Here is a 17,579-nt window from a genome sequence, read left to right as displayed (position 1 = left end):
TTTTTTTTCTTTCTAAATTCTAATCTACAGTTTATTCAACTTGTACAAATTGTTTTCTTCGTATGTTTTGCATTTTTTGTTCACTCATAATACAAAATGTAATTACTTAAGTAATTTTAGTGATTGGACTATTGTTTATGGCAGAAATTTTAGTTATTTGTGATGTTAAAGAAATTATTTACTTGTACAATTGTAGTAATTACCTAATTCCTCAGTACGTGATACACAAAATGTGTATCTATGTCCCATGTATATACATCTATGCATTCCCTTTTGGTTGAAGATAGGATCCTAAAGAAAAATGGAAACTTTCAGACAATTGAGTCATGATTTGTACTTTCCATGTGAACTTAGTTCCAATGTGGATTACTTTGCTTGTGGAAATTTTGATATCTTTGTAATGAAATTATCCGTGCAAGAACTTGAATATCTTTGAAACGAAATTTCTAATAATATTTTCTGTCGACTTGTAGTCAAACAATTAATCCTATTTGTAAATGTAGGTACAATGAACATGATCAACTTGTCTTAGAGTTTGTGATGTCATCAAATCACCAAGCTTCTCGAAAACATCACGAGGTAAAACTTCAATTATGCAACCATAAATGTTTGAATCAGTTTTCTTGGAATGAAGTTGTATTAGCTATGAAATCACAGCTGACTTAAGTTTGTGTTTTGTAGTAACAATAAGATTAATGATCATTCATTCAGTAAATTAATTCTTTTTAAGAAACATTCCAAAATATTTTTTCCAAATCTTGTGAAATCTGGTTGATTTTCCAATTCTTGATTTAAAGTTCCAATTTTTTCCCCATATCTCAGGCAATGAAGCTCTTCTTCTCCAGTTCTTAATTTAAGATTCAAATTGGATGTATCATTACGAGTTTTTCCTTCTCTATTCTTGATTATGATCAATGATTTGATCTACATAGTTAATTTAACCAACATTCAGTAGATTGTTGAAGTTTGAATCTTTATTGAACATTCAATTTTCTTCATTATATATATATATATATATATATATGTGAAGATGGGACATAAAGTTGCATTTATTCCTAGGGATATGTTAGCGTAGTAGCTTGATGCGTTACAACTTTTGGGATGGGTGGTGTCTTTGTCAAGCCTGATGCCATAATTAAAGACTACCTGAATGATGTTGCGCCTCTCTTTGGTGGCTTCTTGACCATTTTAGGGGTTTTTGAGGTATGTTGTGAGTTTTTCGAGCTACTTGATTAGCCAACATAATGCATCATGTAGTTCAGAAATGGTGTAAGATAAACTTATTTATTGATTTCGTCATTTCATGAAAAAGTTCGTATTCTTTTTGGTAAATTGGGTGATTGCATTTTAATATGTTCTAATGTTATGAAAAAGAACAACATTTCTAGAATGGTGATGCCTACTAAATGGATTTGTCAGCATCATTTTGGTGAGTAGAAAAGACCATGCATTTATTGTACTGTGTTGTGAATCTAAGGATATTTTCTCAGATAGTCAAAATTCTGGGAATAACCTAATCAATAATTTTGATTTTTCAACATTGGAAGTGATGGATAGTTGGCTGATTGAACAAAACGGGAACAAGAAGTTTTTATATTTCTTCATAGTTAAACCTCACAATGTACATCTATTTATAATACAATAATGGATCCAAGAAAGGGGGAAAAAACTATCTCCTAATATTAGAGAACATTTACAACCCTAAAATTATCAATCAACACTATCAAAGGAAAGGTTTTGATATCTTTCCTTTATACATGATTTCCTACACTCCCCCTCAAGTTGGATTGTAGATATTGATCATAGCCAACTTGCTGATGAAATCGTTAAAATCTCGTGAGACAATCCTTTGGTGAGAATATCCACCCTTTGTTCCCTTGTAGGGACATACACCATACAAATGACTCTTTCTTCAACCTTTTCTTTGATGAAGTGTCTATCAATTTCCACGTGCTTCGTTCTATCATTCTGAACTGGGTTGAGTGAAATGCTGATGGCTGCTTTATTATCACAATAGGGTTTTATTGGTAATTTTATTCCAAGTTTCAATTCCTCCAAGAGTTTCTTTAACCATAGTCGTTCACATATTCCTTGTGCAGCAGCTCTGAATTCTGCTTCGACACTACTTCTTGCCACTACATTCTGTTTTTTACTCCTCCAAGTTACCAAATTTCCCCATACATAGGTACAATAACCTGATGTTGATCTCCTGTCTTCTATTGATCCGGCCCAATCAGCATTTGTAAATATTTCTACTTTTCTTTTTTTACACTTCTTGAAGAATAGTCCCTTTCCAGCAGAGCCCTTTAGATACCTGAGAATTTTGTAAACTGCTTCTAGGTCAGCTTCCATTGGCGAGTGCATATGTTGACTCACAACGTTAATTGCAAAAGCAATGTTTGGTCTGGTGTGTGATAGGTAAATTAACTTACCAACCAGTCGTTGGTATCTATCTTTTTCAACTGGTTCCCTGTCTCATCCGTCCTTTTTCCATAGTCTATGGGTGCGTTGCTTGGTTTGCAAGCAAGCATGCCAGTTTTACTCAGCATGTCAAGGATGTATTTCCGTTGTGATATGCTGATAGCCCCTTTTGATCTTGCTACCTCCATACCCAATAAGTACCGCACTGTCCAAGGTCTTTTACTTCAAATTCGGAGGCTAGGCTTTTCTTTAGTCTGTCTATCTCAATTATATTGTCTCCAGTGAGGATTATATCGTCTACATACACAATTAGGATTGTTATTTTTCCTTCTTTAGATTGTTGGAAAAACATGGTATGATCTGACTGCCTTTGCTGATATCCTTAATTTCTCAACACTTTTGCAAACCTGTCAAATCAGGCTATTGTCGATTGCTAAAGACCGTATAATGATTTCTTGAGTTTGCATATGCAGTCTTTTTCATCCCCATTATGGAACCCTGGTGGTATTGTCATGAATACTTCCTCTTCCAATTTTCCATTCAAAAAATCGTGCCTAATAACCAGTTGCGGGAGAGGCCAATCCAAGTTGGTTGCTAGAGATAAGAGAACTCGAACTGTATTTAGTTTTTCCGCCGGTGAAAATGTCTCCAAGTAGTCAATACCATATGTCTGTGTGTATTCTTTGGCTACCAGTCGAGCTTTATAACGTTCTATCAACCCATCATCTTTATACTTCATGTTAAAGACCCATTTACAGCCAACTGGGTTCTTGCCCTTTGGCAACTTCATCATATCCCAAGTTTTATTTTTTTCTAAAGCCCGCATTTCCTCCATTACTGCTTCTCGCCATTTGGGAATTTCCAAGGCCTTTTGAATGTTCCTTGGTATTTCTATATTGTCAAGATTAGTAATAAAAGTATGAAATTTTGTAGATAGAGTTTGATAAGATACAAATTTAGAGATAGGGTGGAGAGTACATGACTGAGTTTGTTTTCTCAAAGCAATAGGTAAATCATCACTTGGAGATCCAAATTTATCGGATAGGATTTCATTAGGCCTTATCACTGGTTCTGACTCTTTTGGTGCCTCAGGTGCGAGGTTTCCCTTGTACTTTGAGTTCGGCCTCCTTGAGTAAACTAGTATTTCCTTGTCTTTTTGTTTTTTTACATCTCCCCCTTCCTTTTGTAGATGGCATATTAGACGTGACCCATTCAGAATAGGTTGGTTCGGGAGGAAAGAGGTTAAAGTTAAAAAATTCTTCAAAGGACTTCTCTTCACTCAGATTCTCCCCTTGAAGAGAATGTTTTTTGAAGTAGGGTGTGTTTTCAAAGAAGGTGACATTGTGGCTAACAAAGACCTTTTTTGTTGGTGGATCATAGCATTTGTATCCCTTTGAGTAGGTGAGTATCCAATGAACACACATTTAAGTGCACAGGTTTCTAGTTTGTTTTGACAAGAGTGAATATGGGTAAAGGCCATACATCCAAACACTTTCAGAGGTAGGTTAGAGTTAAGACGAGAGGTAGGGAAGTGTGTTTGGAATTTCTGAAGGGGTGAGTCGAAGGATAGGGTATGAATGGGCATTCTATTGATTAGATATGTGGCTATTAAAATGGCATCGCCCCAGAATAGTTTTGGCACGTTAGTAGTGAACATTAAGGCACAGGCAACTTCAAGGAGGTGTATTTTTTCGCTCCACGATCCCATTTTGTTGAGGTGTATTGATACAAGAGCTTTTTTTGTAATGATTCGAGTCTCTGTACTCAAGCCGTTAGCTTACGTACTGTCCAATTTAGGTGGGCTTTGCGCTCACTTACCCCTCATGGCTTTCTGTCGTGTCCCTCAGAATTCGAACTCATAACTTTTCATTTAAGTAAGACTTAAGTTGAATCCTGATACCAATTGGGCAGCTTTGGTAGACTATCCCATGGTTTTGTAGGTAGTCTCGTAGTGTAGTATTGATGTATTTTGTGTCGTTATCTGTGCGGCGTATTAGAATTTGTGCTTGAAATTGCATACGAATCATTGAGTGAAAATAGATAAATACGGACCGGACTTCAGATTTTTCTTTGAGTAGATAAGACCCAACAGACTCAAGTATGGTCATCTATGAATGTGATAAACCATCTGGTGTTTGGTCGATTCGGGGTTTGAGAATGTCCCCATAGGTCACTGTGGATCATAGTGAAGGGTTTAGTTGGTTTGTATGTAGTGCTTGGGTAAGAAGTACGCTAATGTTTTGCAAGTTCACAATTTTCACATTGAAAATCAACTGAAATTTTATTCGAAAATAATGAAGGGATTACAAGTTTCAAATACTGAAAATTCAGGTGGCCTAGTCTATTATGCCATAACAGAATTTCACTATCCCTAGAAACAGATGCAGACTCAGAAGTTGCAATTTTATGCCGCTTACTCATATCGACCTCCTCAAAGTAGTACAGTCCTTCGTACTCTTTAGTACTGCCAATCGTCTTCCTCGATGAAAGGTCCTGAAAAATACAGTGAGATGGAAGAAATTTAGCAGAGCAATTGGAGTCTCTAGTTAGTTTGCTAATTGACAATAGATTACGAGATAAATTTGGAACATGTAAGACAGATTCAAGTGTGTTATAGAATTAGAGATCTTGATACTCCCTTTTCCTGCAACAGATGAGAGGAAGCCATCTGCAATTTTGACTTTAATGTTGTCAGCACAAGTTGAGTATGAGGAAAAAAGGTGATAAGCGTCCGTCATATGATCGGATGCTCCAGAGTCAATAATCCAGGGAGTTTTTGATTTTGAAGTGGTACACAAGGCTCTCAAGAAATTACCTTTATGAGCTAGGGAGCTTGAATGACCATTAGGAATGGACTGACCAGAAGTTTGAAGGCTGGAGAAATTTTGGTAGAGTTGTTCCAATTGTTCGGGATTGAATGCACCACTTTGAGTAGGAGTGATTTTTGCCTCGGTTTGATATCCCCGACTCCTAGTACTTTGCCTCGGCTTCCAATTTGTGGGCTTTCCATGGAGGTCCCAACATGTATTTTCGTTGTGTTTAGGCATATGGCAATGTTCACACCAAGGTCAGTTACGTTGTTTCTGGCTTGACCCATTTATTGCTGACTTTGATGACATACCCATGACTTTAGGCCCATTAGCTTCCAGCCCAATACCTTTCCCACTTGGCCGTCCAATAAGCAGATTTTTTTTCAGTAATTGGGCCATGATAGGTTAGCCCATTACTCCCACCAATTTTTGGTCCTTTACCTTTCATCATAAGGCTCGACAGTTCATTGGGTCCATGAGAGTCTTCAACCAGCATCACCAGAAGTTGCGCCTCCTCTCGTCGAATCTCAGAGAAGACCTCGCGAAGGGATTGCAGTGGTTGCCGACCAAGGATTCGGCCTCTAATGTCATCGAGGTCTCGATTTAATCCAGCCGAGAACTCATACACTCTTTCATTCTCAATTTTCTTCCTACACCGCACGTTATTGTCTCCACAGCTCTACTCTTCCTCACTGCTAAGGTCAAGATCCTACCAAAGTGAGGTAATCTCCATGAAATAGTCGGTAACATCTCTGTTTCCCTGCTTTGTTTGCCACAATTGGGTCTTGATTTCAAAGATGTGTGATGAGTTTTCCGAGTCTGAGTTTCTCTCACCGCATCCCACACCTCTTTTGCAGTTGGCAGGAAGAGAGGTCTTTCCTATTGCCTATTTCATAGAGTTCACTAACCAAGCGGTGACCATGGAATTTTCCGACTTCCATTGTTGTAGGAGGATAGGATCTGTTGGTTTATTCGTTTCATCGGTAAGGTAGCCTAGTTTCCCCTTTCCATCAATCACCAACTTTATTGATTGGGCCCATTCACGAAAATTTTTTCCATTTAGTTTTTCAACTGTAAGCTGAAAAGACGAGTTCTCGAAACCGTGAGAACCAATTGTGGAGTTAACCTCTGTCTCGATTTGTGGGGTGTCAGACATGACTGACCCCAAACTGTTGACGGGAAATTCTGCTATAGGTTGTTAGGTTTAGACAATCCTCTGATACAATGAATAAAACGGGAACAAAAAGTTTTTATATTTCTTCATAATTAAACCTCACAATGTACATCTATTTATAATACAATAATGGAGCCAAGAAAGGACAAAAAAAAAAAAAAAAAAAAAAAAAAAAAAAAAAACAAAACAAAACAAAACAAAACAAAACTATCCCCCTAATATTAGAGAACATTTGCAGCCCTAAAATTATCAATCAACACTATCAAAGGAAAGATTTTGATATCTTTCCTTTATACACGATTTCCTACACTAATCAAACTGCTTTTGGAAATATAGGAGCTGAACAAGATTTGAACAAATTTACTTCAAAAATAGGTTAAAATAATTAACCTTTTGGATTTGACAGAGCCCATTTGGCAAAGGCTTTTTTCACAAAATGAAATCCCTCGTTATGTAGGGTGTCGCTTCATTGTTGAAATACGTGCTAGGGAAAGCTTCGAATTTCATACCATCAGATAGGAAAAACTAGAAAATTTTCTCATATAAGAATTTTGCATTTTTTTTTCAGGACTATCTCCATTCTCTAAACCTACTATTCTCTATTTAACTTCAAAAAAATTCTTGTTTTAATGTCTTTCAGATAACCATGAGGGTAACAGCAGATATGTTGAACGACATAAAGCACATCTTTGTTTGCTTTTTAACTAAATTGCCTATGATGGGTTGATTTCATGATATGTGAAGATCTCAGTGGTACAAGAACATCCTAATTTCTGTCTCAGTAGCTACAACATTAGCGAATAGGGAACTTATTTAGCAAATACCTCACACGAGGCCATAGGATAGTGATTTCTGTTGTAAATATTTATCCTATTACATAGTCAACTACACCATGTTTCGTGCTTTGCACGTATGTCACACTAGTTCCTTTAAAAAAGGCATTATCAAAGAACTGTTCATTTGTGAGTTCCCTCTCACACTTTACTGTTCCTCCACTCTTCATTTATGAGTTCTCCATCTCACAAACAATTTGAATAAATTATTGTACACGAGCGAGTTTTCTTTGTTCTAATACTGTTCACTAAATATCTCGTCACCTAACCTTTACCATTCCCTTTCCCTTTCCCTTTCACTCTCACTCTCACTCTCACTTTCCCTTTCAAGAGCACTCCCGATTTCTATACGTTGTATTTGTCATGATTTCCTGGTTATCATTAATTTAAGATGAAGTCCTAATTAGATTTGTTCTGGTTTCTTCACTTCAATTGTTGGATCTGCTTTTATTTTATTTATTTATTTATTTATTTTTTTGTTCAATCTTTTGAGAAATCGAACTCAAAATAGCTAAAGGAGTTGTGTATTATTTGTTCAATTTGTTGCTATTGTCTGTATTTTTTCCTGCTCACTATTTTTCTGTTGTCAGTTTCCAGCTCTTCAAAGTACAAAATGGAGGGTAGTTGTACTTCTAATGATGCATAGGCGACTGCTTTCCGATGCGTACAATGGAGGATGGTGCTCTTATTGGGTAAGATTCTTTTTTCTTATTTAACTTTGTTCATTTCTATACCGCATCTGTATTGGTGGAGAACAAAAGGATTACTTCCCTCTACAGCAACGTTCTTTCTGCAACGATCATGGATGTAGAGCAGTGCAAAGCTTGCTATATCTAAAGTTTACAGGTAAATAATGAATTGTGTACGTAGGTTTCTTGAATTTTTGCTGCTTGGTACATGTGTCTGTAATCTAAAATTTAAGAGAGCAATAGAATTCGTATGATGGTTTTGCCATATATGATGTGTGTATCTTTGATCCATATTTAAGTGTTTCTTACTTCATGAGTATTGTTTTGAAATTCTCAAAAGAGGCTGAAAATATGGACAAAGAGAAAAATGAGATGATTAAAATAATCTGTTGTTAGTCAATAAGTATTTGACTGCTGACCTAAAGGATGATTTGGGGTACATTGAGGATTTTGAGTTCTACTAGGAATTTGATTTTGTTACATGTGAGAGGATGGCAAGATCAAAGTTTTTAGGTTGGATGATAAAAAATGAAAAAATGGGTCGGAAGTGACTAATTTGGGTGATATGTTGTTCCTGGAATTGTACATGAAGCTTTTGTTTTGGAGATGTTTGGGTATAATGGATGTAAAGGTAATTCTATATTTTTTTTTACAGATGAGTTCTTTTGTGGTAGGAAAGATGATTGGGAGTCGAAGAGTCTTGGTATCGGAGTGTTTTATTTAGAGAGTGGGAGTATTGGGCCAATTAATAGTCACGATGGTTACTCCCCCATGTTTTCATTGCCACCTGCTTGGGTTTGTTCTAATGTGTTATGTTGAGGAATTTATATGTTTTTTTCCTTTTCGTTTTTTAGGCTAAATATGTTTTAAATATACATTCCAGTTAGTCATTCTGGTCATATTTTATTTCTGGTTGCTGCTATAATTTTACAGCTGCACAACAAAGCATAGTTTATGTTGATAAAGTTGACAAATCACCAAAAAGGTATTCCGAAGCCTACTTTAGTAAATAAAATCTTGTAGTCAAGTGTTAAAATCATTTATGTTAATGCAATTCATTCCATACTGTATCTACAATGTTAGCAAGAATCCAAATTTTTTTATCTAACTTGGATGCTAACATGTTCACCCTAAGTAACTGTTTGAAAATTCACAAAAAAAACCAAGGCTAGAGTGTATATATAATGCAGACGTAAGGCTAAAAAATTTTTTAACCTTCAACTCAGCATTTTATGAAGAGAGGGAGATACCCTTGCTTTTAATGGGCTAACAGAATGTTCTGAGTTCAAAAGACTTATTTTTCTGAATACTCTCTTTCTGCATATAATGAACATACCCATAAAGTTTTTTCCTCTTCTGCAGTGTCTTTTATGCCATATACAGTTGAGTAGGAAAACAATGTAATGTATATAAATAAAGGACATCCCTGATCCTCTGTTTATTAAAATCCCTTAACCTATGGAGGGGTAAAAGAAAAGAACATAGCACAAAGGACACGGGTAGTGGGAAAAAGAGAGACCAGTCCACACCATAAGATTATCAATTATTTCATTGGGTATGAATTACCACAATGTGTTTGTGTGTTTCTTCATTAGTGTACTACACAATTTTTCCATTGATTATATCCTTCTTCATTTGAGTGCAAAATTTATGGCTGCTAGTGAATGTTGATTTGCCATTGAGGATGAATCACCACAGATTTGTTTGCGTGTTTCTTAATTTGTTTTCTTTATTGTTGATTATGGATTAAAATCACGAAACAAGTGATGCCAACAAAATTATGATATACATGATCCTAATAGAATTATGAGTTGCTTTTCAGATTATCCATACAAGACACCTAACATCATGCAAAAATATAAAAAGCAAGTAGCGATGAATAGGACAAAAGAAAGTTGACAATGGAATTAGGAAGGAGTCACAATTGCTTTTGGGAATATCTTTTATTTTTTGAACTTTGCACTGAATCTAATATACCATCTGGTTATTAACTCAATGGCATTAAGCATTGCAGGTTTACGTTGTGCTTCTTTCTCCAGAGTAATTTTAGTTGAGCTTTATTCTAATTTCTTCCACTCCAAGTATAGCTCTTAGAGAAGTGCTGGGCTTTATGCTATTGAAAAGAATTTTGAATTTCATATTGAAATTTTTTTTTTTAATGAAACTTTCCTTTCTGAACCTGCAAAGTATAAACTGCACAAGTCCACCATCAAAATTATTACTCAAGACAATTAAATATCAGGTCAATGATTCAAGGAAAATTTACTTGAAAATTGGCTCTTGATCTACGATTATGCCTTTCTTTTTCTACACTGTAATCTTATGCGAGTTATTTGTTATGTGGCTAACCAATGTCCGACTTCTAAAGTTGATTCCATGTATATATGTAAATCATTTCTATCGAATGGTTTTGGTGAATAATGAGGTGCAGTTGTTATTGCATTTTAACCAATATAGAATATGATTATTTTCCTTTGGCTGTTTCATAGATTTCAACCAACATATAATATATTTATTTTCCTTTGACGATTATTCCACTTTATGCTCACCATCTGTAGGACTTGCTTTGTCCAAACATCTTAGTAGTTTGTGTCAAATATATTTAATAAGACTCGATGTCCCTTGATGTGAGAGGTTTTCTCATTATATAGAACTAAATATAAACTAAATATGGTAACAACAATTTATCTATATTTGGTACAATTATAATAATAATATAGTTGTAATCTTCGATAATCTCCACAATCTTATTGACACCTCCTCTCAAATTGATGCTGTTAAAAGCATCAATTTGCAATTATGAACTGAAGACGGTGACAACACTCTTGCCCACGAAGAAGAAATCTAAATTAGAGCAACCATCTACGAATGTAATGACGAGAGACCAAGAACAACAAATAGTGCAGAAACAACTAAGAGCTATTTCAAAATCACTCTAAGAACACTCCAAAGAGCTCACTTTCTAAGAAGAATTTTCAAAAGAAATTCACAAAGTGTGTCGACACATACAACAAGCTCTATTGGTTGGGAGAACTTAGTTGAACACATAATTTGTGTTCCGACAAAAGCTCTAATGCCAATACATTGGCAAAAAATTCAGCAACATATCGCTGACGAGATGCTGTAGTTGGAAGAAATCCCACAAAACAGTGTTCAAAAAAAAAAAAAAAGATCCTTTTTTGAGAATTCAAAAACCACCCAAGGATGAACCTCCTTCGAGATTCCAAAACTCTAGCTCATCAATTGAGCAACCAAAATACAAAGATTTGCACTCCCATGTCTCTCTCAATCATATGACCCATCAACAAGATCCCTAAGTTCCTTATTGGAAGCAAATCAAGCCACAGTCCAGAGCTTACACAAAATTAGCCTAGAAAGAGAAACCACAATTTATAATCCAATTGCTCATAACCATAAATGTCCATTAAAGTCTCCAAGACCTAACCTATTCACTAAAAATAACGAAGCCTAAAGTAGTAGGCTCTACCAACAAATCTATGACAATATTAAACACAACCCAGTAGTGCATTAACTCAAAATTTCATATAAAATCCAGCCCACTACAAGCCCAAAATTTAACTCCTCATTTGAGGACCTTAATCCAACAATACATATACAAGCTCACTTAAATACTATTTATCCATTATTCATAACAGCAAACTAATATACAGGTCTATTATCAAAATTAATAATAGAACCTTTGCCCAATTTAAATGCACAGTGTAGCCCAATTGAGATTCACGAGATAGTTTGCCTCCACTTCACAGAATAGCCCACAGAAGGCGATCTGCAACACAAGAACAATGAGTATTGAAGTGTAAGATGTTAATGGGATTGCAATTACTTACTAATTTCTGCATTTGTATCCATGTATCGCTGAAGATTTTTGAACAATATGAAGTTGTAAGCTGATGAAAGGAGAGTTAAATTGTTCATTAACTTCAACAACGTTGGTTTTTGCATTGATTGTCCATTGGATGTCACCAAGTTGGGCTCTATAATTTTTATCCATTTTTTTAGCTTGTGCATTTGAGATGAGGTATGTTTTATGTGGTAGTAAGGTGTCTTAGAAAGCTGTGATGGAGTTATCGAATAATGTAGTCTGAATTTTGTTCCCCTGCATAAAAATTAAGTTAAAAGATGTTATGGTAAGATTTTAAGAGATAGGACAAAAAAGAATTTTAATGTAAGGGAAATTTTTTTAGGATTTAGAAATGAGTATTGAATTGGAATGTTAATTTTAAATGAAATAGTGATGTTTTGTGATGTGTTATAATGCATATATTATGAATGAATTAAGGTTGAAACCTAAAGTTTTCGGTGGTGGAATATATTCTTGTTGGTTATGTATAAATCTAGATGGGACCTTTTATGAGTTCTTTTTTATTATACATAGGGATTACACAGAATTTAAGTACAGGAACTAAAAGGAGCTAGAAAGCTATTATGTGAGGCAGAAAGTTGTCAAGCTCGAAAAGGGAAAATGAAGTTTACTGTTTGAGAGTATAGTGTACAAGAAACAATAGATTTGGATATAGAATCCATTAAAGAAATTCAAATGGTGTTCTTTTTTCAAAAGAAGGGAGCATTTGTATGTTTAGAAATCCAATGTTGTACATCCTCTCATTTATATATTCTGGAATGTGCTGCATTTGAGATTTCAAAATATTAGAACTTGAATGAATTAAATTTAGTAATCTTGTTTTTTTGAATGGAAGAAAGAGTTTAAGAGGCCGTTATGTGCATTTGGTTTAGAATAAAAAATTGATAAAAAGATGTTTAAAGTTAATGGTTTTGATTTATTGTGGATCAAAGTTTCAAATAAAGGAAACTACGTGAGAAGATTTACCTAAGGATCCGTTAACCAAATGTGTTATTATTTCAATGGACCGTTCCAAGCTTTGCTGGAGAGCATTTTTTTGAAACTATTGCCACCATAGTCTACAAAAAATGATGATTATATATTCTAAAAGCATCATTAAGTAAAAATTGAAAATCAGCTAAGTGAATGATGAACTCTCTAGTCACCAAGAGCTCCTCTCTCTAGTATCATTCTTTGCTAAATTGAAGAAAAAATATATGATCTGCATCTTGAACTACAAAGATAGACCTCTTCCCTCAATCAACAAATCATACATCATTCTTAGAAGTCTTGAAAGCTTTGAGACCTCATATTCTGAAACACACAAAGACCTCCCGTACATTTTCTGGTATGCTTGAGGAAGTTTGATTAGAGATAAACTTTCCCCTAACAATTTTCGCAACTTAACAAGTTGTCCTTTCAAATCATTTAGATCTCTCGAGATTGTACTTGGGGTCAACTCATTACGCTCACTAGAAGCAAGGTTACCTGTTGAAGCTTTGCTCGGCGTACATGTTGCTTTTTCTTCTTCATTTGGATGAAGTATTGCTGTTTTATCTTGGTGTGCAAACCCTTTCCCAGGGGGCCACATTAGACCAGTCCTATAGATAGCGATCTGCATTCCTTAGTATGGACGAGACTTTAATCTAAGATAGAATAACAACGATAATTATGTATCCACATTGACTTAGAATATGAAATTCGGGAGCAAAATCTACTTACCCGAGATTAATAAGATATATGATGGCTGGCGATTGTCTAAAACAAAAAGGAACATCTACCAAAATTGCTTTGTCGGCAGTATCCTTCCTCCCGTTGGGAACCTGTACAAGTTTGATATCGGTCACTTGACACCCCTCTTATTCGCCTCGAAATTGCATTAAAATTTTCGTATGCTGAAAACACGGTTATTGGTCCATTAATTGTGGGATGGGCTTGTAAATCCATCATGATGTTACCAGCAATATTTTCTGGATGCACATCTTTTGGCATTGATAGTTTTCAATGTCCCAAAGGATGGTAATAGGATCGTGTATTGACAAAAATTTAAAAGAAACAATCACTAAAATAATCATGTAATCTCAGCGGATCAAAAATAATCCTCATGTGACTTGAGAAAGTGATGAGAAATTGATCTAATATATAATATCTAGATATTTTCCATTTTACCCTAGTTAGATGGCACTGTATATTTTTAACACTTGAATTGGAGCTCTGATGAATTTCTTAATATTGATGGCATTTTGAAGGAATATACCTTAGAACTGGAAGCAAAAATCTCAAAGTTTAGAGAAATGAACCAAGAGTTGCAGAAAAATAGGCATATTAGTGATACTAGTCAACGTGGACTTATCAAGACGACCTTTAATGATATTGATATAAATTGTTAAATGATTATTTTAATGTCTATTGCTTTTAAATTTCTTTCCTGTTACCATTATTGGGGCATTGAGAACTGCCCCATGCCAAAAGGTGCGCAAGAAGATATTACTGGTAACATTAGTGTAAACCCATCCTACAATTAATGAACCAGTGACTGTATTTTCAGCATATGAAGATTTTAATGCAATTTCGAGACGAATGAGAGGAGGGTGTTAGATGTGTTGACAAGACAATTTTGGTAGATATGTTCCTTTTTGCTTTGGACAATCGCTAGCCATCATCTATCTTGTTAATTTTGGGGGATAGATTTTGATTCTGCACTTCATGTTCTAAGTCAACGTAGATACACAATTATTGTTGTTATTTCATCTTAGGTAAAAGTCTTGTCCACTATAAGGAATGCATGTAGCTATCTATGACGCTGGTCCAGCAAGGCTCTTGGGAAAGGATTTGTGCACCTCGATAAAGTAGCGATATTTCGTTCAAATGAAGAAATAAAAGCAATGTGTACAGTAGAAAAAGTTTCAACAGATACACTTATTTCTAGTGAGCATAATGAATTGTCCTCCTAGGTACAACCCCCTAGAGATATGAATGATTTGAATGGACAACTTATTAAGTTGCTAGAATGGTCATGTGAAGGTTCATCTCTAATCAAGCTTTCTCGAGCATACCAAAAAATGTACGGGGAGGTCTTTATATGTTTTAGAATATGATGTGTCAAAAATTTCAAAACTTCTAAGCAGGATAGATGATTTGTTGATTGCTGAGGAAAAAGACAGATAGATTTGTCTATATCTATAATTCAAGATGCAGGCCATATATTTCTTTTTCAGTTTTAGCAAAGAATGATACTAATGATTTTCACTTAACACCCTCCTCTCATTCGTCTAGTGGGTTGATCATTCCACTAAACCGATTTTCACTTAATTATGCTTTTGGAATATGTAGTCATCATTTTTTGTAGACTACGGTGGATGTGATATTCACAATGTAGTTTTCAGCAAGAATGCGTACATCTCACACATAGATAATAAATCAGATCCTTTTTGAGCTATTAACCCAGTATTTCTGCTTTAATTTATCCTTTAGTTTATATTTCTTAGATATGAGATGACTAGGGAGTCATCAATGCTAGTTTATATAATATCCTTGTTGACTGCTGTTTTTAAGCCTTAAGTTAATTTTCTAGTGTCATTTTGTGTTCAAATTTTTAGTTTTCAACCGGTGCCTACGATTTGTTTAATGTTGCAGAACATGTTAAATTTCGTCTTCTCATGTAAATCATCTACATTTTCTACGTGTTGTGGTGTCATTAATATATGGTTTAAGTAGGAATACTTTTCAGTTATTATTCTACGCACACACCGTCATTATTTGTGTTCACTAGCATACCTCAAGGAGCTCTCTGAATCGCATGTATTTCGTTTATTTATACTTGTTTATGATTTAATTTCAATTTTAGGCTCCATTGCCATTGAATCAGAGAAATTTGAGTTGTATCTGGAGAGAGTTTTTTGCTAGCGTCTTTGGATGAGTAAAGGGGCAAAAGCGATGGGTTATTTCATGGATGGAATAGAGATTGATAAAATTTTCACTGTCTTCCATACCCGGCATAATTTGTTTAGAGTATGTTGTTGAGACTTTCTCCATAAATGTTCATTATTACTGGGTAATGAAACTCGTATGAACTTATTTAATAATTCTTTTGTTATATAATCATGATCACCATTATTGTGATGGAGCCAGATTCTTTGCCAACTTTTTTAGATGAAGAAGCATTTACATGTATCGAGAGAGAGTTGGGACTTCCATTCAATTCTGTTTATTCATCAATATCTGCTTCTCCGATTGCTACTACCACTCTGGGTGAATTGTATAAAGCTCAATTGAAGTACTTTGGCTAGGTTGTTGTGAAGGTGTAAACACTTTGTATTAAAAAAGCTACAGGGCTGGATTTTTATCTTATAAAAGGTTTAGGCTTCCTCATAGATAAATATGTTGAAATAATTACAAGTGATGTTGCTCTTATTGATGAATCTGCTCAAAGAGTTTAACAAGAGCTCAATTATGTGCAGGTTAGTTTTTTATATTATTTTGCATTTACTACTGAAGGATATCAATGTGGAGCACTTTTCTTATATGCAGAGGTTTGGAAGATTTTCCCTTTCAGTTTGTGTGTAGTATAAATCTATTGGTGATGAAGGTTAATTTTGATATATCTATGTGGGAGGGGTAGAATGCATGGAGATTTAGTTGTCCCATATATTTTTTGAACCACACAAGTGGGAAGGTACTAACAATGGAGTTGATTAAAGGAGTCGAACTCGGAACATATTTTAGTATATGGTATAAATATAAACTAGTTCTAAACAATCTCATGTATTTCAACATAAAGATTATTTGAAATTTTTTATTTCTCAAAATCATTTTTAACAATAAATTCATTTAATGCATAACTTTTTCAAACTTTCTAATCATACATTCTCTTAAATAATAATAATAATAATAATAATAATAATAATAATAATAAAATTAATAATTAAAAATAAAAAATCTCTCACAGCAAGCTCTCACTTCGTTGTAAAGAACTTGAGTTGAAAGAAAAGAGACGTATAATATAATGAAAATAATCAAAATTAAATAACTGGAATGCGCAGGGCTCGAGACTCTCTATTGATCAAAATTTTTCAAGCACTACAGGTTTTATTCATATATTATGTAATATTCAATTTAAGTGATTTTCATACTTAGCACACTGTTCGAAGCTAATTGTTCATTTAATTAGGCTAAACATGTATTAAGATATTAAGCACTACAGTTTGTAGGTTGATAGGGGGACCCATCACTAAAATAGCAGATTATGGAAAGAATTTCTAATTTTTACTTGTATATCTATACGGATAATAATTTGACATATGAAATTTAACTTCTTAAATTTTTGTTGCATAGTGTGACATACTAATAGTAAACATGTTGTTCACATGAGAATGTTTCATAGTTACAATTCTACCATATGATTACTTTGAAAAGTTGGACATATTAAAGCTAATAGAATCCATAATTTTTTAATGTGTGCAAGAAAATATGACTTTTGGAGCATATAAACTTGTTGAGGATCTAGCCCCATGTGAAGCATTCAATAATCAATCTAGCTTTGGAGAATTTGATAGTTGACCTATTCGATCTTGGTGGTTGTTCGATGTATGTTTTAATGGTGTTTATGTCAGTGTAAAGTGTAATATAATTCCTTTTATCCTTTCAAAAGAAAATGATTAGAGTATTTGAAACTGTAAATAATTATGAAAAAATAATGATTAGAACTCTCGTCTTACTCAGTAGGACTCTATTAGCAAGCGTGATGTGTGTCGGTCGGAGTTGCACAAGTATGATCATGTAGAAAATCTT

General features: G+C 34.4%; 1 protein-coding gene across 17 annotated transcripts in view; it reads left to right on the top strand.

Moving 5' to 3' along the window:
* The window catches only part of LOC111398667, a 33,741-nt gene extending 17,421 nt beyond the window's left edge, over positions 1 to 16,320 (top strand). For 5 of the 17 annotated variants that reach the window (XM_023025688.1, XM_023025687.1, XM_023025690.1 and 2 more), the window contains 4 exons: positions 504 to 579; positions 7,829 to 7,930; positions 8,018 to 8,084; positions 15,942 to 16,320. In XM_023025688.1, the coding sequence (XP_022881456.1) occupies positions 504 to 579; positions 7,829 to 7,930; positions 8,018 to 8,084; positions 15,942 to 16,078 (382 nt within the window). In that variant the 3' untranslated portion in view covers positions 16,079 to 16,320. Of the gene's footprint in view, positions 1 to 503; positions 580 to 1,059; positions 1,204 to 4,745; positions 5,954 to 6,088; positions 6,215 to 7,828 lie in introns of those variants that run through there. The other 12 variants (XM_023025682.1, XM_023025681.1, XM_023025684.1 and 9 more) reach the window with 12 other exon arrangements.
* The last annotated feature ends 1,259 nt before the right edge of the window (positions 16,321 to 17,579 follow it).

The sequence above is a fragment of the Olea europaea genome, chromosome 8, assembly GCF_002742605.1.
Source record: "Olea europaea var. sylvestris chromosome 8, O_europaea_v1, whole genome shotgun sequence".
Taxonomy (NCBI): domain Eukaryota; kingdom Viridiplantae; phylum Streptophyta; class Magnoliopsida; order Lamiales; family Oleaceae; genus Olea; species Olea europaea.
The sequence above is the reverse complement of the archived record's forward strand: the minus strand, read 5'-3'. Positions and strand labels throughout refer to the sequence as shown.